The sequence below is a fragment of the Amblyomma mixtum genome, chromosome 3 (genome assembly GCF_055824585.1).
Source record: "Amblyomma mixtum isolate Tamu chromosome 3, ASM5582458v1, whole genome shotgun sequence".
In the NCBI taxonomy this organism is placed as follows: Eukaryota; Metazoa; Arthropoda; class Arachnida; order Ixodida; family Ixodidae; genus Amblyomma; species Amblyomma mixtum.
In genome coordinates, this window is record NC_143014.1 from 89,023,832 (window position 1) to 89,047,822 (window position 23,991).

The 23,991-nt window shown below is 42.6% G+C and overlaps 1 protein-coding gene across 2 annotated transcripts; it reads right to left on the reverse strand.

Annotated features, from left to right (window-relative positions):
* Window positions 1-1,615: 1,615 nt before the first annotated feature.
* Rpi (Ribose-5-phosphate isomerase) lies at window positions 1,616-23,174 on the reverse strand. Of its 2 annotated transcripts, none has more exons than XM_089580053.1 (8): window positions 22,971-23,174; window positions 21,879-21,939; window positions 20,313-20,368; window positions 17,802-17,861; window positions 13,429-13,562; window positions 10,758-10,899; window positions 2,704-2,803; window positions 1,616-1,943 (listed from the first exon to the last, which is right to left on the reverse strand). In XM_089580053.1, the coding sequence occupies exons 1-8, from the start codon at window positions 23,172-23,174 to the stop codon at window positions 1,852-1,854; spliced, it is 849 nt and encodes a 282-aa protein (XP_089436179.1). In that variant the 3' UTR covers window positions 1,616-1,851. The 2 variants fall into 2 exon arrangements, with proteins under 2 accessions (XP_089436179.1, XP_089436181.1); XM_089580055.1 differs by lacking the exon at window positions 1,616-1,943 and adding an exon at window positions 2,111-2,400.
* Window positions 23,175-23,991: the final 817 nt, after the last annotated feature.

A 23,991-nucleotide genomic window follows, 5' to 3' on the forward strand; every position in this document is an offset into this window, starting at 1 on the left:
TTGGCCTTGGCCTTTTTTGTCAGAGCGTGCAGTACGACGACGGCAAAGACAGATGGGAAAACCAGTTGTGGTAAGCCTCTCCCTCCCACGCCGTCTGCCTCTCGTTGCTTTCCACACTCCCCCTTGACTTACTTCAACTTCCCTTCCAAGAGCGAGGGAAATGACGCCCCCCGCAACTGTACCAGCACAAAGGAAATGAAATTTGACCCGCGCGGCCAGGATCGAACCCACGTCTTTCAAGCTGCTGACCCAAAAGACGTGGGTTCGATCCTGGACACGGCGGTCGAATTTCAATGGTGGCAAAATTCTAGAGGCCCGTGTGCTGCGCGATATCAGTGCATGTTAAAGAACCCTAGGTGGCCAAAATTTCTGGAGGCCTTCATTACGGCCTCGCTCATAGCCTGAGTCGCTCTGGGATGTTAAACCCCCATAAAACCACAAAACAAAGGAAATAGGGACACAACGAAACCACGCCGGCCATACCAATTTACCTAATCGCATAAAAGCACCCCCATCCAAGTGAGAGAGGAAATAAGCGAAAATGCCAGTAATTGAGGTTATTCAGGGAGCCTCCTAGGGGATGCAGGCACACCCTCAAGAGTTGCACTTTTGAAAGCGCAGAAGACTGCAGCTTAGGCGACAGTGCGGAACCTGCATGACCGTTCCTTGCTAGCGAAACCTGCGTCGTGCACGGACGAGGCAAAGCCAGTGACATCGGGTCACATGGTGCTCTGTCCACGGTCGGAATCAGTGATTTCATCTATCCTTTAGCATGTGCTGACATCGCACAGCACATGGGCGCTTTTGCATTTCGTCTCCACCAAAATCCGGCCATCGCAACCAGGATTCGATCCCGCTACCCTGGAATCAGCAGCTGAAAGTCAGTCACTGTGCTGTCATGGCAGGCCTTTCTCTTCTCTCTCAAATTATGAACAGCTGCTTATTGCTATCCACGAAAAGAGAAGTGTATAATTATTGAATACCACCAGTATTCACATAATGGTGTCCGAATTCAGAGGATTACAAAACCACTTGAAATAAGGTTACGAACAGCACTATGAACCATGACAAGGGAAATGGTAGGTAGAGCATTAACAGATAAAGACACAGAAGCATAGATTAGAGAACAAAAACACATTGAGGATATTCTCGCTGAAACTAAGAAGCCAAAACGTGCAAGTGCTCACAAGTTTTCGGAACGGCGAAATCACGAAAACCTTTAATTTCCTCGCAGCCTAAAGGCACAGCCAGACATTGTGAGGTACGCTGTGCGTGTCAAGCAGAGAAGTGCAAGGCTTCAGTTTATGGCTGCATGCTTATATTGCCTAGGGATTATACTTTGTTGCAATTTTTGTGTTCTGAAAACTTTTGCGGCAACTTCAGGATGTATAATGTGCAGAACAGATGACTGGTGGTCTGTTATGCCACACAGTGGATGCTAAGGAAGCATTACTACAGGTAGCAGAGAATTGCAAAGAATTCAAAGCTTGGGAAATTTGCTGGGACAGGATGGCCATGGTAAGCAGAAAACAGGAATAGTTGGGCACTATTGAGAGATGTCTGTCCTGCAGTGAGCTCTGCTAATAATGATCACGGTCAAGAGGAAGAAGTGCAATGCCAAAATAGAAAAACCCGCATTTATTCTACATTGCAGAACATAAAAAATGATGCATGGCTTTCGCCACCTGCTAACTTGCAAATAACAGCAACTACAAATTCTTCATATATGCTGACTAGCCGGCCAATATAGGTTTGCACCGCTGAAGTCAGTTTAAAACATAGTTCAAGTATTGTACATTATTTTGTTTTGTATATGAACAAAAAAATAGAGTAAACATAGGAACCACTCGCTCATACAGCTTTCTTCTCATTCACTGAGCCATCATTCAGGCCATAGTATGCCTTGTGAGCCATTCCAACAAAAAGACCTGTTTCCACAACACCTGAAAGAAAGAATAAATGTGCTGTATTCAGTTAAAAATATTCAAGTCCAGCCAAACTTTTAGAAAGTCCTAGAAGTACCCTTTCAAAGATGCCATCACAAAATAAAAATCACATAAATGTCAGAGATAGGCTATCCAAAAGTAGTATCCAACACAATGGATAACAGTTATGTCTTCAATGACTGACGAGGATGGAGCAGTAAAAGACATAATAAATGTAGCTAGTGAAGCTATCAGGTTTCTACCTTGCATTCGGCAGGTATAGAACATTATTGCATGTTAACTTGCCACACAGGAAGGCTTAAAACAGCTACAACAGCAACTTATCGGCAGTATGTCAGTAATCCAGAAAAAGGTCAGTAAAAACACATACAGTGCAAGGCTTCAGATGACCAGGTTATACAAAAAATTTAAAAAGAAGGGCCAGTTCAAGCACTAAGGTGAATGTTGTTTATAACTGAAAAAAAAAAACAGCAGAATAAAATAGGCTGCCACAAGTTCCCTGCCAGTCACAGACAATATATTCCTCACTACAATTAAAGCACGTCATGCATATAATTGGACAACAATACTAAGCCGAACCCTGATACAATGAAGCAAGAATTACATTTATGCCACAGATGAAGGCTTTTTCTTCTTTTTTTTAATTCTGAATGAGATATAATAAAGTTCAATTGTGTTTGCAACTTTACAGGTTACCATAGTTGTTTTAAACGAAAGACAAATAACCTGCACAAATTGTATAGCAATGCCTACTCACCAGGAATCATTTTCAGGGCAGTGTTAACAGCTGACCAATCTTTCTGTGGTGTGAACTTGCAGTCAAGTATGAAATTTCCGTTGTCAGTTACAACTGGTCCCTTGAATTCAAACAGGGAAAAGGAAGAATTCAAATAAAGAACTGAAACCTTGACCACAATGACCAAGTGGTAAACAAGCGTACAAGCCAATGCACTTGTTTACACAAAATAAAAAAAGAAAAACCATTTGTACACATCAATAACTGCACAATAATGGTGCACTACATGTTTGGCAATAAGGGAGTAATTACTCATTGACATCCACCCGAGCACAGCCATACGGCTACAAAGGAAAGCTGTACAGCTTTCTCAGAAACTTCGTAGTTAAAGAAAAATTCGTCCTGGTCCGGGGTTCGAACCCAGGACCACCGCTACACCGGAGCAGTCGCTCTACCAATTGAGCTAACCAGGACGGCAAGCTTATGGTAGGACGAGAGTGAATTGATCAATAACTCGAAGTGGGAACTGTGTTGGTCAAATGTTTAGGGGAATCCCCCAAGGTGGAGTAGATTTGTAATAAGGGAGTAATTACTCATTGACATCCACCCGAGCGCAGCCATACGGCTACAAAGGAAAGCTATACAGCTTTCTATACAGCTATACAGCTGAAAAAGCTGTATAGCTTTCCTTTGTAGCCGTATGGCTGCGCTCAGGTGGATGTCAATGAGTAATTACTCCCTTATTACAAATCTACTCCACCTTAGGGGATTCCCCTAAACATCTGACCTACATGTTTGGCAGTGGCAAAGAAAAAAGTCAACTGTAACTAAAACACATACAATGTATAGTTTGATATGCAGAGTAAAATCACCCACAAATTTCATGCACATCATAAGCCAGCATGCACTTCATTTGTCACAAATGCCGCTTCACCACTGTTGTTTAACGGCATATTCCAATCAGCGATTCGGATCAACATTTTTTTGCTCCCCAAACTTTTGCTACAATGGGTAATTTGGATTCATAGCCCAAGTTCTTATTGGCCAAGATGGATTTTGTGCTACTTTGTGAATTCAGGGCTCTGCTCCGGACCACCAACCAAAATACACGAACAGGGCTTCCATTTCTACACCATGAACAAGCACTGGCTTCATGTTATCAGCACCACTTTTGCTACTTCCTCCTAGTAGACAACCTCATGCTTGTGCACGCAGTCTAAGTTCATGTGAAGAAAATGCTGCAGCAGGCTGCTAGAAAATGTGGTTTAAGCTCAAAACTGCGTGAACACTCGCAAACCCAGTTCCCAAGTGATGCCACTGATGACGTTTTACGTGAGTATGGTTACTATGACCGAGTGAGCTCAAAATAGATCACACGTTTCTTCAAACTTGAAGGCTTTGAGGCTTTGCCGCTTGCGCTGCCAGTTAGTTCAGGGATTGGTGCAATTTCTTGATCATAATTTTCGCACCGGGATGTTAACAACCTGTCAACTGGTAGCAGAGAAGGCAAGTTAATGTAAAAGATCCATCTTGTATGCCCCGATTCACATCTGTGCCAGGCATCAACATAAGTACAGCAGTAAGAAAACCTCCATGCGGTACTTCTAATGCTCTCAAAGAGAAGTGAGGGCATGTTGCCAAGATTGCACTGCTGTACTCGCCGCCACACCTTTCTTAGAGGCCTACCATAAAAAGACTGCCATTTAGGCTCTTTGATGGCAAATATGCCAGCGCAATGTCAACAGTGACACTCTTAACCATGCAACTTCATTCGAGTATTCATATTAAAAAAAGCTTGGATGCCTTCTTAAACACATTCTTAAAGAAGAAAATGCAATAGCATTTAGGCTGCCAGCTATGGTGTCCACAATGAGTGCGTAATGCTCTCGCAATTTTCCTGCTAAAACTCCCGTTGGAACCAATCCCACTGCCCTTATAAGGTATGCATGAGTCATCACCTTCTAGAACGCTCCAGTAACTTCCATTAGATTATGGTTTGGTTTGGTTTATGGGTTTTAACGTCCCAAAGTGACTAAGACTATGACAGACGCCGTAGAGGAGGGCTCCGGAAATTTCGACCACCTGGGGTTCTTTAATGTGCACTGACATCGCACAGTACACGGGCCTCTAGAATTTCTCCTCCAAAGAAATTCACACGAGGTTATACTAACCTGACCCATAATCCCCCTCAATCCACCCATTAATCCAGTTTAATACATAATCTGGAGTGGGCCTACTTCCAAAATTTTGAGGGTCCTTTGCAATTTTTGGGGGTGGGCCAACTTCCAAATTCTGGGAGTCTTCAGATTTTCAAATTTGGCGGTGGCCTATGATTGGTCCACTGATGGTCACGTGGTGCTCATGTCACAACCCTCTCGACTAATCAAGGGATTTCGCGACGGTGAAGCCGGAAATTTTTGTGTGATGACAACCTAAATGCTAATGCAGTAATTAAAAAAAAAACCATTGCTGCATGCAGAAGCTATGCAGAAATGCCCATTTTCCTATATTTAGAATCTTTTATTTTTTATGGCCTATGCCTACAGTCAGTGGCGAAACCACTTGGGGTTTGAGCCTCCCACCCCATCTGAAACAGAACTGATGCTAAGGTGCTTACTAATGGCTGCTCAAAGGAAAGCAGATTATATTGGTAGGTTGACTAACATAGCCGTAGGTGTCAAGGAAGAAATAGCAAGGCTCATAATTCTAAAAACCTGGAAGGCGGAAAAAGAGTAAAACACCCTTGAGATAAATTTTGAAAGCAAACAAGAAATTTAAAAAAGGAAGGCAGAGAGAGTGGTACCCAGAGAAATGATGCCTGCGGCCATGCCCGTCGCCACAGCGCAACAAAGTGCCCTTGCCCTACTCGCCTTATCGGATGCCCGAATGCATGAGCCACAAAAATTCCTGAAGGTATACATCTTCAATAGTACTAATTTGCCTGGCCAGGCAAGACTCAGCAGCACAAAAAGCAAAATCGATTCTGGTTGATGGATTTCTCCTGACCTAGGTCCTCCTACCAGCTGTAGCTGGTGTGGTGGGCAAAATATTTGGCTGCTGATAGCATGGCATAACAGCCGTATGTAACACATACCGAGATGGCTCTAATCACGACACGAAAGTCACAGGGGAAGCGCACAACAACATGTGCAGAGGCAAAAATGGGAGTTTTTGCCCACCAGGCAACGCCTCCCAACATTGCACTGTTTTCAAACAGAAAGAGCTTTCTAGTATCTTCAATGGTTTATTAGTTATTGCACTTCTACCCACTGCAAGTGACATCTGCATTATAGAAGAAGAACAAAACAAAAAGAGAAAAAAGTCATGCTCAATTTGCAGAACTCCAAGCAGAATGGCTGCACCACCAGCCTTATAGGTGAACCTGCGCTGCCCATGTGGCACTGCAGCTGTTCCATTCGGCGAATAAAAACTGCTGCTGTCAGCCCCTTGGGCAGGCAGCACCAAATGCGAGAGTACATTCTGAACGATTAGATGCCCGCGCTTGGCTGATAGTATTCACTGCCTAGCTTCTCTCGTGCGGCTTTGACAGAGTGCGGAAGCTCATGCCAATAAGCACATGAAGGCAGCATGGAAAAGCACTACGAGTGCACCAAAAACTGGTTAGTCCTCTCGCTAGGCTGAGTGTTATGGTGCTGCAATCGATATGACAAACTTCAGCACAGGTTCCCATTAGCCGATTAACCATGTGACAGATCCTGTAGGCTCGCCCTCTTTGGAAACATTTTTGCTTTTTTTTTCTTCAGTCCCCCTTCTCCCCTCTCCTCCCTTCTTATAGGCATCAAAACAGTCTTCCCCCAATCTGTGTCTGGTTATTCATTGTATACAGTAAAGAGACACTGAGGCACTTTTTATGAAAATCTGGATAGCAGTGGCGCACTACAGTTTTTCATGCTGCGAACTCGAATACTGAACCTAAATTGAGCAAAAACAGGTGCTAATTGTCTCTCTTAGCAGAAATATAGAGCCGGCACTGTGGGGTACACCGTAGGTTGTGCCACTGCCTGCAATTGGTGAATAGGTCGTGACAACATACTGAGGACTGGAAAACAGGCACTACATTGGGTGCAGACTGCAGCTTTCCACGGTGTTGTAAAAATGATTACAGCGACTACTTTTTCAGTGACCTTCAATGAAAAAAATACCACCATTCGTTCATACCAAGTATCATCTGAAACCAAAACAATACTATGCCTAGCCCAAGCATACACCAGCAGGAAAGACGCATATGCATTCTATGCATAAATGGTGTCAGCAATACCTCATTTCGTATTCATGGAAAGCAAGGGGTGCGCAAGCTGATTACCACCATCGGACACCTCCTGCCCTGCCCGAAAGACCAGACCACCATTCTAAAGGAAAGACCCAAGTCGTTGCATACAAAATACACTGCTCCGGGTGCCTGCCATTGTACAGTCAAGTCCACTTATAACAATACTGGTTATAACAATATATCGGATATAACAATGGTCAATCATGGCACCATCAGCTTTGCCATGTGTTCTATGGTAAAATAAACTGCTTATAGCAATGCTGTCAAGGCACATCATTGGTTATAACAATTAAATCTGGTAATTGAGTGTCAACCATTATAGAAAAAAAAAGAAGGAAATGCTACAACCACACCAGCAAAACCATACTTATAACACAAAAGCGCGCACGTGTGGGGCCGACCAATGCACTAAGCTGGCGCAGCAATGCCACGAAAGCAAAAGAGCCAGGTGTCATCGCGTCAGGAGAGCTGCTGCATTGCTGCACTGGTTACGCGTGCCATGCATACCCCCAATCAGACGGTGCAGTGCGCATGCATGCAGCCAGCGCGGTCTTTCTCTTGTCAGCTGTCACCACACCCTTAGTTCTGCATGTTTCTTGAATTTCCCATAAGAATCACTTCCGGAAAACGGCTTCATTCCTGTGACGTGGAGGTGCGCGAAGCGCCCGTTGGCACAGTGATGGCGGTGCTTTGGTCATCGGTAAACGGTGAACATTGTTCCGGTTCCCTGAAGTTCGAATTAACGAGCTTTTACAGGCATTAGAACAGTCAATCCCCTCCGGAAATTTACTGTCAATAAAATGCTCTGAAGTTTGTCATCTTTTCTTTTTTTCGGCACAACCCTGTTATAACAATTATTGGTTATAACAATGGTATTTACATGGCACTTGAACATTGTTATAAGTGGGCTTGACTGTACGTTGAGGAAACAAATTATTTCACGAAAAAGATGAACTGACTGATGTCGAAGTGAGCGAAGTGTAGTGGCCGAGCACTGCGAGGCATGTGACCACAGGATGGACTTTGACGGAACTATTGTGATGGAGACCAAGCCAAATCCATGCACAAGGCTGCTGCTTCAGTCACGGCACATTCAGCAGACACTGCGAAATATTAATCGCTCCCTCGGGACCCTTCCCTCTTCCTAGATTCGCAGTTTAAGTTCAGTGAGCTGGCAGTCAACTATGTGTGTTTAAAAGCAAAGCTGCACCTCGCCCACAGTCGCACCTCGACGAAGAAACTGAATAAGGATTCGAAATGCTGTGTTTCACACATACTCAGGCTATGCCAAGTTACCGGGTGCAGCAATGGACCACCATGCTTAAAACTTTCAGCTGCAGAAGAAACCAAACCGGTCTCAGAACCTGGAAATCTTTGTTGGCCTACGTGATCTGGGCCAACGTATTGGTGCACATGCGACTGACATGGTATGGCTTGGTTGCAGAAAAAATTTGGATGCAGGCTGCATGGACCTTGTTTAGCGACAGCTGCACTTTTCATGGTGCTGCCACATTGTTGCACAGTGAAATGCACAAATGTACGCAGAATTAAGCAGCAACCTAAGTTCTGCCAGCATTTCGAATAATAAAAAGGGTGAAAACTGAATTTACAAGCCATACAAAGAGCAAAACGACAGCCATAAAGACCTGACAGAATTTGTGGCGTGCACTTCATTACTGGCAAGCATAGCACTTTTGCAGTGCATACTTGTGTTTACCCACAATTTCTGAGAACAAGCCGGTAGCTTTCCCTGCTTTCCACAAGCTCCGAACAAATCAGACCGCAATCATGGCATTTAGTGGACCAGATGGTGATTTTTCCCAAAGCATCCCCAATGCTCAATCTCAAGCAACAAATGTTCAAGATCAGAAAGCTTTATGGTGTTCGACTCTGTAGAGAGACCCAATTGGAAAGGACACTTCTGCCGACCAAGTCATATTTCTGGCATGCTCAAGATGACCCCTGACGTCACACTGTTTGGAAGCAGAGAGTGGCCATCACTTTCACCCTTTTGAATTAGTGAAAAAATAACGCAAGACCATGCACACCACAAGAAAGGAACGAGGACAAGACACAAGCGCTAACTCACAACTGAGCGCTTGTGTCTCGTCCTAGTTCCTTTCTTGTGGTGTGCATGGTTTGCGCTATTTTTTAACTAATTCAAGTATGCACCAACTATCCCAAAAAGAGGTGTTAATGAAATATCTTTCATCCTTTTGTAGTGAAGCATTAGTGAAATTCCCATTTGTTAGGGATGGGACATCTCTGCACTGCTCTCTCTGTTAGCTCCTGCTTTCGCACAATCACACAGCTAGTAAGCCGGACCCCTAGTTTTCTCAGAAAGGTGCAAAAAGGAAAGTCCTCCAAGTGCCTGCTTGCTCTGCCTTGCACCAGAGAGCCTTCTTGCTTTTATTTTTCTAGTTTTGTGTTTGTTTCTTTTCCAGTGATGCCCCATCTGTATAACCCACTATCAGCCATTTGATCTGAGCGCCACCCAAAAAAATTTTCTGCTGACATCACTGTCTGCAGCACAAACTTCTTTCGCAGTGCTGTACAAGAGGCACGTGTGACTGACATTGTTTTGTTATGAACTGCTGCTAGCCAAGGTGAGCATTTGTTAGCACAAGCAAGTGTAGTTGGTAGTTACAGGGGCTAAGTTCAGACTATAAGGAAATTCTTCAGTTTGAGTAATTTGCAGGCATCTCTTTCAAACTATGGAGGACAGTTGCTCAAAGAAGTCCTGCTCCAGTTCAACAATGCCAATGGTTTATTTTAATTGGTTGCAACTTCATAAACATCTGTGTTCAATTGCATATTTCATAAAGCGTTCACGACTTTAGAGGAGTATAGACACCTAACTTTTGGGCGCCTGTTTTCTTTTTTGTAATGATACGTAAGGCATTATTATACATGGATTACCACCTGGTATTCTCCTACGACCGCTAAATAATTGACAATCAAATTTCGTTTTCGTGCTGTTTCGGTCTCTGTTCCAGCAGCCGACCGATGACTGTGACATCAAAGTGTGGTTAGAGGTCACGTGAGGCATGAAAAGAACTGCAATATAATAGCTGCTTCTACATTCACTGTCATTCCGGTTCTTGAGGAAGGCTGGCTTCAGCACTGTATATCAAATAGCAATAGCAATTACAGCAATAGCAATATAGCAATATAGCAATTATATTGAAGTTTTTCCATGCCTCCCGAGACGCATAACCACACTCTGATGTCACAGTTATCGTTTGGCTGTTGCAACATAAACCGAAACAGCATGACAGAAAAATTAGATTATAAATTATTTACTGGTCTTAGGCGAATACCACATGGTGATTCATGCATAGTAGTGCATTCTGCCTCATTGCAGATAATAAAACATGCCACCAAAATTAGGTGCCTATACTCTAAACCTTTGCACCAACTTTCTCTAGTAGAACAGCACGCAGCAAACTAAGTCTGTGTGTCTGATGAAGCTGGAGTTGTGGTGTACATTCGTACATGCTACTCCCATCCTTTTCTCCCTATCTGACACCTACCCCTCAAACCATTATGCCTTCTCAGCTGCACCTCCTAGATGGGGTTAGTCGCTCAGCAGCGCACAGTACTGGCAGATCAATTTATATATGATATGGATTAAGGTGCTGATATTGGGATACACTTGCCCTTCTTTGATAAGGCTCCAGCTTATACACACCAGTCCCCAAAGTAACTCTGCCCTGACAGCAGTGGTCTGTTTTAGCAGAATATACTAAGAGCATTTTTTACAAATTTGCCAGAATTTTCTTACACATTTCTTAGCTGCCTGCCGTAACTCTGCCTTATGTCCAAGCAGTTTTTCAATTTTTCTTTGCACAGGGACATAGGACATAGGTATCACTTCAACAGGAATGCCCTTCTTCCAGTTTTCACCAAGTGTAGAGGAGTCCTTCCTGCAGGAAGATAACAATGGATGTGGTAGATATAAACTTTTCTCACAGCAATGCTACAGTGCGCTGAAAATGAAAGGAGCGGTTCACTGGCTCTTTGTGAATGGACAGCCAGCACTTGTGTGTTGTGCAAATTCAAACAGAAAGAATTAAAATGCAGAAGAGAAAGAGAGCAGGCTGTTATCAACACACCATGCAAAAGTCAGAAAACGATTACCACTGGGTGAAGTGTAGTAGCCTGTTCACGAATGAGGTGCAAACATGCATGGAATTGTACCCCGCTTGCTGTATTCCTGATTGCTTGCCATGCACATGAAACTTCTAGTGCTTGCCACTTCTAATTCAAAGCCACTCTTATTCTACCAAACACACAGCTGAGGGTTCCTGAATTATCCACACTAGCAACAGTGGAAACAAGTCATTATGAGAGCAAATGTGCTTGAGTAAAATAACAAGCTGAAAGAGGCTTCAAAGGCTCATTTTTTGCTTAAATGTACTAGCAATTCACATGTAACACTTATGTTATAACAGTAACATATATAACAGTTATGTCAACAAGTTACACAGAACACCCAAGCTACCAGTTATTTCGTCTCAAAACTCAATTCCTCCCTCAAAAAAAAAAAAAAAGAGAGAGAAAACTGTGCACATCATGTGCAGAGCCTAAAAATATCACCATATGCACATTCCAACTTCTTAAACGGGTAGACACACCAAATTTTTCATTCTGTTCTCTTTCTTTGGTAGAATTAGCCTATGCCAAGTAAACAATTTTAAATTGAATTTTTTCTTCCATGCATTTCGATTTCAGTTTCAGCAGCCAAACAGCTGCTGCGATGTCACAAGTAGGTTTGAGATCATGTGAGGCATAGAAGGGCTGCAATATAATTGCTATTTTGTTATTCTAATTCCCTCCAACTCTTATGCTAGTAGCCTGTCCCAGAAGTCGCAATGACAACAAATGACTAAAAGGGTTTTATAATGCAGTACCTGTATGCCTCACACGATCCCAAACATACAGGTCCCTCCAATATGAAAGAGAACAATCGGTCTGCACAAGAAGAATTTTTCTGTTTCTCAACTAAAGTTGAGAATTACTTTTTAATATTATATGCCAAGAGGAAAACTAGTTAGAAAACAAAAAGTGTGCTTGTCTCATATAATTATGCAGTAATCATTATTGAATGCTCAGATTTTCTTCCCTTACATATTGAGGGACCTGTACATGTGATGTCACACTCAATGTTCAACTGCTGAAACTGAAACTATGCGAGAGAATAAATTCAGTTATAAATTACTATGTCTTACATGTCACTCAAAAACAACACACAATGAAAAATTTGATGTCTCCGCCCCTTAAGGCCTCTCTATATACTCGTCGAAAGGTAAAAAAGAATATGTCAAATTCCACTTCTATACTCTGAAATTTGTGTAGCAAGTCCAAAGTCACATACGAGTCATTTGGACCAAATTAATATTTTGCAAGAACTGGGGCTAAGATATTTCTTATAGCTAGGCACCACCTTCATTGTTAAAGGAATGCCAAAATAAATTACACACTTAGCTTCATTTTTTTTTTAAATATACTTCTTATGCAGTTGCTATCACAAATCACAACACAGAAACTATGAAGGTTCAACAGTGTAAACAGAGTTTCTTAAAATGTGGTTTAAACTTCTGATATTACCAAGCCCAGGTAACCAATTGCCAAAACCAGTGTTTTTGACAGTTAGTTGCACTGGCGCTTGACAAGTGGTGAACCCTTTTCTGGAGTGTAATCAACCACACTGCGACGTCAAAAAGCAGGTATAGGAATTCTTCATGGTGCATAAAATAAGTTACGACAAGCACACCGTAAAAATGCAAGTACTATGGCACGGACAGCAGCGAGAAACTCCAACAAAAATGTCTCCAGTCTTTATGACTGCAGCGCTACACACGCTTTCACTGATTTGTATCATTGCATCATTTGCATCATTGGTGTTCTATGAAAAAGTGAAGTTGCTGAACAGAAAATGCTTGTCAACACAGTGGCCAAGCATGAACTACGCTGCTCCATTTTGCAACTTTCAAAACTATTCAAAGCTTCTCTATTAACCTATATTCCTTCCAGCTTGATAGCTACTAAGTCTTCCTTTGAGCAGCAGTCACTTGTAGTTGGCACTGATTGACAATGCACCAAAAAACTGAAATTAGTACTAAATCTTGCAAGACCTAACCTAGTACCACCAATACAAAAAATCAGCCACAAAATAGTGAAATAAATGCAAAGGGGCATAGGTTCTCCCATATATTTTTGTGTCCAGACTTCGTGCCAGCAGCTGCTATTCTGAACTCAAACTTAGGCATGAACAAATGACTCCAAAATAATAAAAGAACTCATCCGAACAACAGGTGAAATTTAAGTGAAACAAATTTATTCCTGAAACAATGAAACCTCTAAGGCAGAGACAACTATCCTTGAAGTCCAAAAGACAAATGGCTATGAAAAGATTGAGACGGTTATTAGACTCAAATATAAACCTTCCTCACCTATAGTCAGCCACCACCACAAATTCCTTCGCACAAGATGCAATAATCTTCTCCTGAGTGAGGCATCCGCCACCTCCTTTAATCAGTGTCAGCTTTGCATCAATTTCATCAGCACCGTCAATTGCCACATTCAGCTGAAAGCAAAACCCAAAATAAACATTCAAGAAAATCGGGCCTGACATTGACACAAGGAAAACTACACTGGCCCAAGCAAAACCATGAGATGCATCCAAAATAGCCATGTACAGCTTTCACACTGCTAGACTTCCTCTTGCACCAATGTACAGTAACATGTACCATGTTTACTCACGTAATGAACATGCTCACATACTAAATGCACCCCTAACTTTGGCTGTTAAAAAGTGCTCTTTTTTTCCCTCATGTAATAATCATACCAAATTCCTTTTACACACAGCCCACTCCTGATGGTAGTGCATGCTAGCAGGTGCCTTTTTGTGACCACCGGAACAACTACACCTCACCCTCCAGGATGAACAGCCAATAAAAACGTTGAGTGAGGAATCTGAGAACGAATAGAAACCACGGCTAGTCACAACGGTTTCTCTATTCGGCCTGCTGCAACAAGGGTAATAGCAATAGCAACTTGTTGCGGTTGGTCTTCGTGCTGAACGCTGCAGATTTTGCTAGAGCGACTTCTACTTCTGCTCTCTTTACATAGCATCATGGACCTGCTACATGAGTTATAAGTGCTGGTTTAAGACAAAAGTTATGGACTATGTTCTCAAGCCCGGAAACCGGGCTGGAGAGTGTCCATATTTGAATAGGTTTTAGGCATGGCGCTTCGTCCTGTTACCTTCCTATGTGTCTCGTCTGTTTTTTGTGCCTAAAACCTATTCAAATATGAACCAAAACCAACTAGCCCAACAGCAAGTGCTCTTAGGCTGGTCAGTGTGTTTTGTATTACACTGAAGGTGAGCCGTATCAGATAAAATATTTATTCATGCAGCCTATTTTCTGTCTGGCTTTTACCGCTTAAATTTTTTACCCTGCGTAATGAATGCATCCCCCAAATTTTGACAATTTTTTGAAAAAGAAGTGCGGTCATTGTGCACACAAACACAGTAATCCTCAGTGGAATGATAATTTATCAGAAGTCAGAGGTGCCAACAATGGTTGAACACATCTTTAATCTAAAAGATATATAGTATAACCGTAATTTATTAAGAACAATTTATAATAAAAATAAATTACGGTTCCCAGAATTTCACCTTTCAGATATGTTGTTGACTAAATGAGATGATTAGTAGCATAGAAAAAGATCCAATACACTGCAACCGAGTTTAAAAAGCAGAAAAGCTACAGATCTTTTTAATCGTTTTTAACAGTTACCCGTATTTCACCTTCTTTATACCCCTGCTACACGGGCGTTTCAAATGCCTTCGAACCAAATGTCATTCGACTTGACTGCCGAATTTATGCTGCTACACGAAGTTTTTGAATGGCATTCAGTTCAGATGACATTCGAGTCGACCGAGCTCCGGACAGAGCTCCGTGGAGATATTCCAGATTTTGGAATGCCTTCGAAGCATAAATATAGCCTGAATCGATCAATAGCCATTGCCGCCGCTGTCGCTTCACTCCACCCACAGCTACGCAACTGCTTTTGGCTCTGTGGCCATTCACTTCGATACCCGCTGCTCACTTTTCCTGCTGTTTTTGCTCGTGTTCTGTATAAGTGAGTGCTTGAAGATAATAGTACACCAACGAAAATTTACCGCATGAGCATGACATTTCCCCAGGAGTGCGCAGATGAGGACGACTGCACCAACTGCATTCACACTGTTGTTTACATCGCTGCATACGAACAGCTAGTGCTCGTTTTCATGACATAAAATGCAATCTGCACTTCAGTTCTATTAAATAATCTCTTTTCTTTTGTACCGGTTGTACCTGTGCTTGTTTACGCAGTGCAACAATATGTGGGAAGTGCTGATGCGATATCTCGCCTGAAAACCCTTGACAGCCGGGTTGTTGATATCGCATAGGAACAGCATTTCTCGCTAACTGTCCTGGCTTCCTCCGACGTGACCCGTACTTTATTTTAAACTACTTTATCTGGAAGTATGTTTGGTGAGCGTTCGCGTTAACTGAAACGACCCAACTTTTTATCCACAAGCTAGCGACAGCGACAACTACTACTGGCCGTGGAGTACTGTTCGGCAGTCTGGTTCACACTGACACTTCCCGTTCGTGTGCGCGGCCTGTGATGTAATCAATAGTTGATTTCAGATCACTGTTGTCAAAACTACACTCGTTGACCATTTCCATTCTCTGGAACTTGTGAATTCGCTCTTCCCAACAGCCACAATCACAGGCCAGCCCTGCAGACTGACTAGGTCTAGTCGTTACGGAAAGGAAGGGAGTCGTCGAATAAAACTAATTTGGCAAGCGCTGATCGCTAGTGAGTGTTCAAGTGTGCACAAGTGATGTAGCCGTTCGTTTCGTTTATTTTCAATATGGATAATGCAGAAGCGCGAATATATTCACACCGTCGCCTCATCAGCATACGTGTTTTTGCTCAGCCGCCGACCTGCCGAGGACATGAAGGCCACCGCCGATCGGATTCGTCGGTGTCGTTGGCCTAAAAAACTTGTCCTACAACAATATTGTAGAGAACTCAATAGTTCAATACAATCACATGCTGCTGTTGACAGCAATAGCGTCGCTGTCAGACTAGTGTGCCCGCAGTGACCGCCGTAGTCGACGTCGTTGTACACTGAAAGCAAGCTGAAGCTTTCGAATGCGTTTGGAAAGTGTTGTGTAGCATCGCGGGAGTCCGTCAAGTCCTAATGCCATTCGACTCAGATGTCATTCGAAGGTACCCGTGTAGCACAGGTATTAGATTTCCCTTTATGTTGTAATGCAAGAAGTGTGTGCTGCTGGATTGATTTTGTGGAAAGGTAAAGAAGCTTATTGGCTGTATTGTAATTGCTGCTTTTTGTTCCCTGCATTGTGCGGTACATGGTTTATGGGAGTTTGAAGTCTCAAGCGACTCAGGCTATGAAGGACGCCGTATTGAAGGGCTCCGGAAATTTCGACCACCTGGGGTTCTTTAATGTGCACTGACATCGCACAGTACACGGGCCTCTAGAATTTCACCTCCACTGAAATTCAACCACCACGGCCGGGATCGAACCCGCGTCTTTCGTGTGGTGGTGGTGAAGACATTTATTAGGAAGGGACAGGAGGTATGTTTGGATCAGCCTGTCAGGGACAGATCCTTACAGGCACTAGGTGGAGGTCCCTAGTTGGGGACCCCAGTGGCGGTGGCCGCCGCCCAGGCGCGCCCAACTAAGGCTTGTTGGGCCTGTAAGTCGTGGCAGCCGAAGAGGATCGCCTCCCTGTCCTCCCGGGTTGGGTTGCGGTTGGGGGAAATAGCCGGGTTGGAGGGGTAGGCCACACCATGTGATTGGTGTCAGAAGGAACAGCTCTACAGAGCGGGCAGCTGGCATTAAAGAAGGGGTCAAAATGTTTTAGTGCTGCCGGGCACAGCAATGTATTAGTGTACTGTCTGCACTTTGCCTCCATCGAAATGCGACTGCCGCGGCTGGGATCAAGACAGCATCTTTCAGGTCAGCAGCTGAGTGCCATAACCACCAAGCCACCACGGCAGGTACATTGCGGGGTATAGTTGCTTTAAGTGTTGCAGCCTCTGTCAGGCATGCTGTGTGCTTTAGACATAGTGAACGAAACATAAATCGGCCAGTCATGGCAAGAGAACTCAGTATGAATCTGGACATCAGCTTCAATGCATTTGCAACAATATTGGCAACTCTGCATTACTGCAACATCTGTGCAAGCCTTGTACGCTCACAAGGAACAGAAAAAATACTGTGTCCAAGCTTGCCAGGCTCCAATGAGCCAATACACAACTAATGGTGATGGTCTGCTGGATAGCATCATCATTGCTGATAAAACACTGTGTCACCACAAGTCAATGTGGCAGTTCATGCAGTACCATCTAGATTCGTAGCCACAACAAGGGATCAAGACACATCCCCAAGCACGTAAAACAATTTGCACGATTTTGCACAGACAAAAGGATTCATTCCTCTGAATTTCTGAGAACCCTGAAAAAAAAAAAAATGCAAGTTCTGAACACATCACAACCGTAAGTTATAGGTAAAAATGCACAGCCATTAATGGGCACTACATCAGAAGACAGATGTAGTAGCTGTCAATATGCCTACAAAAAGGTGTTGTCAAGCTGTTTGTACTTACTGTAGTTATCAACGAGAAAAAAATTGGGGAAATTACTTGTAAAGTGACCCTCAAAGGCTTACAACCTTCATAATAGGCTCTGCCACAAAACCAGACAAACAAACTCCATAACACTCTTGGTGTGAACTTACTTCAGGGCTTTCTTCCAAATCTGTCATCACAAGACCATGTTTCCGGATCAATTCTTTTGCCTAAAACACAAGAAGTTGGTATGTAGCACGCTGAACACAAATTCAAGCCATCAGTAACAAGAAAAAATTAAGCTAACCACCCCGGTTGAACCTTTATTATACAGCAATATTGATATAATGACATTGTGTAGAGTGAAGATATGGATACAGTAAAGCAAAAACTATGGCCCTTACTTTGATGTCATACGTAATTTTTTTTTTCCTTATGCAGTACGTACAGCTTTAATAAAACCATAAATACAGTGAACAGCGCATGAGTCTTTATTATATCCAGCTTCAAAACCAGAGAAACTGCAGTAAAGCAAGAAAACTGAAATTGAAATTACAAAAGGCAAAACTAAGCACAAAACTAGGCGTTGAAGCTGCCACACAAGTGTCAGCTTCATTTTCTCTAGTTTATAATGTGGTGCTCTGCAAGTGATCTTTTGCAGTTGTCAGAGTTAGCTTTGTTTGCTGCATTCAACTCCGCACAGAAACTGAGAGCCGCTGACGCCATCAGAAAAGCAAAAGCCACTTCACAAAGTTAACACCAACAGGAAACACAAGAAAACTGGGAAAATGCTTAGTGTTTTCGAAACAGTTACGTGTACTAAAGATAAACAGAAGTAAAAAGACAAAGTTAGAATCACGGATGAAAGTAGTCTGAAGAGACAGAAGCTAAGAGCACACACTTGAAGACATCGTTGCTTGTAAAGTGGCTCCATTCGAAGTTGCACACCAAGCATTTCAGTATTAGGTTCGCTTATCAAGAACAAGGTGCTAGAGTTTGCTTTGAGACTTAGACATGATGGTTTCGCTGCTAACATTCGGTTTGATTGTTTGAAGAGCGCAACAGGATTGCGTTCCATGCAAAATGTCGTCAGTTATGAACTGCGGGTTTTAACGTCCTGAAGCGACGTATTGGATACGAAGGACGCTGTAATGGAAGGCTTCAGATTAATTTAGACCGCCTGGAGTTCTTTAACATGCACTGACATTGCACAGCACACAAGCGCTTCTGCATTTCACTTCCACCGAAACGTGGCTGCTGCAGCCAGGATCGAACTCATGACCCTGGGATTAGGAGCCATTGAGACCCCACAGCAGGTCCACAGAAGGCGGTGAAAATAAGGCAGTGGACGATGCAATTGCTCAACATAAAAATGCTGGCCTTCCTGCCATCTTAAAAAGCTTTGACTCTGAAGATGTGTTTAACTGTGACAAAGTGCTTGTGTTTTCTAAACAGCTGGCCAACAAGACCTACAACTTCCAAAGTAAAAAATGTATACATTGAAGAAAAAAAACAGTAAATAAAGATTCATTCTCTTGACATGCTGCAATTATGATGACAGGGACAGGGTCCCGCCCCTTATTCTGCACTAGTACAACAGCTCGCCAAATGTGTGGACAATGTTTCACGAATTTTTCTTCATATGGGACTTCGAGTTTGGAGTAAACAAAAGGTATATCCTCCTACTGCTTGACTGTTGTTCCGCGCATTCTCCGAGACTCTCCCCTACCCTTGTGGACTGCTAAGCTTCTGTTTATGCCTCCAGATGTAGCATGCAACCTATAGCCACTAGATCAACGCACCATTCGAACTCTTAAAGGGACACTGAGGACAAATTGAGGTTGGCCAGCATCAATACATTACCACATTCTAATGAGAAGAGCGCTACTTTCACTGAAAGTGGAGTTATTATAAGCTAGAAAAACTCTAAAAACGCTTCTGCCAACTATTTTTCACAAGTAAATTCACTTTTTGTATGGTATGCACCAAGAATACAGCCCCCAGATATGGTCTTTAGAACTTGCGCCAGCTGTGCAAAATGACTAACTGAACGCCCAGTGTTGTTAACTAGCAACAAATTTATTTTCTGAATTACTGCAGCGCTAACAAGTTTACGATGTTAGTTTTTCAATGTCAAGGCATTAGCTCACATAGTATAGGAATTAGGAATATTTACCTTGATTCCTTCATAATTTGGCCATTAAAGGGTTATTATGCCACAAAGAACTACATCTACTGTTCATTACAAGTAAGAATGAGCACCTAACAATACAGCATTTAATCAGATGCTAAAAAAAAAATTGCGATCAAAACTTTTTGTACTTGATCACTGCACTCCATAGGCACTCGCCTATGAAAAGATGCACACTGTGCCCAAGTAAAGCTCTCAGGAAGTGCACATTCAAGAATACAGCATTAAAACTGATGCCTGCAGATAAGTCACGCGGGCCAATTTAATAAGCCTCGAGATAAGTACATAAGCGCTACAGTGTAAAAATGGTTCCTCTAAAGATAACACTATTTGCATCGTAGAATCAAGTGCGACTAAAGATAACTCACAGAGACAAGTCATAGAGACAAGATACTTAGAGAGCATAAATATTGTAAACTTGCAATTCCCTGCACTGCAAGCTCCACACTTAGAAATCTAATTAGGAAACCTTAAATTATGTACTACTCACTTGGAATGACGTAGGAACACAAGATATCTTCCATCCGTGTTCTTTTACCCTGCGAGCTGATTTAGGAAAGAATTTCACATGTGAGGAAAAGAAAACTAAAGGCACAAAGATGCGAGCAAAATGCATGAATCATGAACATGAAAATGAGAAAGAACTTTTATTCTATTCATTAATAGTTGACATAGCAAAGCTTTTCCACTACTAAGTGCCCATTCGGCATGTAAACTACATCTAAACAGAAAAATAGTGCAGTCAAGTCAGTTTAGAAGAGCATGCAAACTTCCAATTGCAACTGTAAAGTTCGTACACAGTTAAGGCCTTACAAGTAAGCTGCCACAAAATATTCTGAAAAACACTATTTGGCGTAACTACACGTTTTGTTGCAAACTCGCAGCTTTTTCTAGAATGTCCACCTTGCTAGCAATAATTTCATCGTAAATGTGCCAGCACTAATTTCGTTGTTTTAAGGCAAATCCAGAATTCTTCACCTTGTAAATGGGTGCTTTCTTATGCCAAATAGCTCACGCATCAAAATATATTAAAAAAACAGTGAGCTTGGTAACACATCTACCATCGTTTTCTTGCTGACAGATTAGTACTAATGTCTATTTTTTTTCTGGAATTCTGCCGTATATGCACCTTCGAAGTGCAAAATTATGCCACTATCCCTAAAGCGTTGATTTCAAAAATCTTGGTGTTTTAATATTACAGTTTCCAGGTATTATGACAGTTTCTAAGAAATTTTGTAAGTGGATGCAAAAAAAATAATCACAGGTGACTTCCATTGGAAAACTAACAATTTGGAATTTTTGAGGCCTAGATACGATATTTGAGCTAAAAAATATTTATTTTCAGTCATTCAATCAAAATAATAAATGGTGTCTGAAAGGGTTAATTAATCACCAATTGGCATTCAAAGCCTTTGAACATACATTAAGGCCTGCAGCTTTTTTTTTTTTTTCATTTTTCCAAAGTTTCTGCTCTTGTTCTGCTTCGATATCCTAGGCTTGTGGAGTTGAGACTTTTAAAAAGACAACTTACATAACAGCAGCAGTAGCACTCTCGAAAGGACTCCATTAATGATTATTATTGGATATTAGCAGAATCAGCGAGTATAAGGACAGAGACAACAGTTAATGACAGTCTGAAGTGAACAAGAACAAACTGTTCCAAAAAATGTTGTGCTGCCTATGCAACAGGGCAAAATAGTTTTCTGTTGCTACAAATGCAACATGCATCTCAGTTGAAGCAAGAACCACCGCTTGCACAGTTTTCTTCAGAACAACCACTCTCTCGTTTTTAGAACTCGTGCTAGTTGCACAAAATGGACAGAGTGCCCAGTGTCCATTTTTTTCTTTGCTGATTCATTCACAATTTAGGCACAACCAAGTTATTAATAATGCAGTGATTTTTCATTCAGTAATGGCCAGGTAAACCCTAGGCAAAGGTCTAGACACCTGGTTGCCTGGAAGCAGCAGTAAGCAATTAAATTGCTTCAGTCCAAAATAAATCTTTGCATTAAACTGTGAGTGCACGAAGGAACCAAAAAAGTAAATTTTTTCATACCCAGATGCTCAACAGCGTAGACTACAGTACTTCCACTTCCAATGCCCACAATGTAGTTATTCTGCAAAGTGCAAATCCGCATAAGATCAGCTCCAAGCACAAGCAACATTATGCATATTTCAGCAGTAAACATAGAAACAATCTTGCTGACTCATAGCTGCAAACTAACGAATGAAACTAAATATGCCCCCGAATGCTGCAACAGCGCATTGTGTTCGTATGCTCTACAAATCCAAGAATTCTAAGTGGAACAGACGCTGAAATGATGACGGGCACATACACAAGACGTGCACTGGATAACAGCCAACTCCAGCATATCGAGGTTTGAGTCTCTTCATGTCACATACAACGATTCTACGTTCATTGCATGTTACATGGAGTATTGTGTTCTGTTGTTGTTGTTGTTTACCTCAGTAAACATAAGTATTCAGTTCGCTTCCTTGTCTTTTTCCCCGACTACCCAAATGAATCAATCAGCAGCGACTACATGCGCGCAGCCAAAATCGACAACCGCAAAACAACGTTTCGGCGAAATAGATACTCGTCACGCTAGCAAGGAAGAAATCCATGCATCCATATTCCCCTGTAAACGACGGATTACGCCATCTGACTGGCTGGATTTTCGCAAGTTCCAAGGCAAACTATGAAACTAAAGAGGAACGTACTCTAATCATAAAAAAACATGCCACTTGGCGTCTTTGCTAGTTCTGAAGCCACTTGAGCATCCGATAAATCACTATCAGTTTTCAATGGCGCGTCTCAATCTCGGGTGCACTGAACCCGAACAACGGCCAGCGGAAATTTCAAGCAATAAACATGACGGTACACTACATGGTAGCACATTCTAAAACACACACAAAATAAGATGTTCGCGCCGAATTAACTTCTGACTATGCCCTGTAGTTGTCATTCAGCGAACGTTTCACACATTTACGCGACAAAAGATAGACACCGTGCAATGATATGGATGCAGTAGTTAGCCACAAATCACGTCAAAGACACTCAGAAACACTTTGCGCGTTAATTACCAAAATCACTTCGTGAAACAAACTTCGCCACTTCAGCAAAGTGCAGCGTAGAGCGGCCGTTCACCTTGACGTGGTTGTCGACTGCTCTCTGGGCAGCGGCTTCCTTTGCCTTCTCCACGAGATCCATACCAGCCGAAATTGAGCGCCGAGTGAACAGGGCCGACAGGCGGAATGCTAGCCGTGAGTGAGACACGTGGGTATGAGGACGGCTTGCATTTGTTAGAAATCCTAACCCTCGGACAACTTTATCTGCTAAGAGAACCCCCATTATCCCTGGCGCCCTCTCCTGATGACAACGTCAACAATTGCAAACAGGCGCGCACTTTGAAATCACCGTGCATCATTGTTGAATTATATTTATGTTGCTCGTTTCTTGGCAGACAAAAATATTAAATCCTATAAGAGTTGTGTTTAGAGGAACGACCATTGCCCTGCTGAGACGTGTATGTCCGTCGTCCACCACCTCTTTCAGAGCCCGTAATAATGAAACGGGGACGACCTTGCTTGCGTGTTCTGCTGGGCTTGTACCTGCAATTTCTGTGGCAAAACAAATCCCCGGAACAGCGTGGCATGTAAGTTTTTCGGCTATGTGCAAACACGTATCTTTGCATCAGGGTACTAAAATGAAATAGTTGAATTCTACTTCAAAGAGGTTATTTGCGCAATGACAAGAAGACACTGGCTCTTCTAGCAACGTACCATGTCGATCGAAATATTGCGGGACGGGAGTGGTCGGGCAAATTTTATTTCGGCGTAGTCACAGAATCCAGTAGCATGCAATGTGTCAAGGTATGAAGGTACGTGCGTGCTCCGTCTGCTAGTAACAATGCCACGCGACATGGTTTGCGCGGCAGAGCTACAATTAACTTTTTTTTTTTTTCCAAGAACATGCGTCCCTTAAACTTCTGATCGCCATAGTACGTGTCTCAGACGACCGTACGTGGGTCATACTGGCAGATGAGTAAATTATCGGCTTGGGGGGGCATGTGCGCGTTGTACGGATTGTGGAAAATGTGAAAACGCGATAGTAAGCCACTTTTCGAGCAGTGTCAAATCATAAAACACCACCGCGACGGAAAAAAAAA

Coding starts and splice junctions, on each gene's coding strand:
- Rpi (XM_089580053.1), bottom strand. CDS start 23,174: ATGGGGGTTCTCTTAGCAGATAAAGTTGTCCGAGGGTTAGGATTTCTA. Junction 20,369..21,878: donor CTACGCTGTTGAGCATCTGG/GTATGAAAAAAT, acceptor TTCCTAAATCAG/CTCGCAGGGTAAAAGAACAC. Junction 17,862..20,312: donor GTGTTCCTACGTCATTCCAA/GTGAGTAGTACA, acceptor CTTGTGTTTTAG/GCAAAAGAATTGATCCGGAA.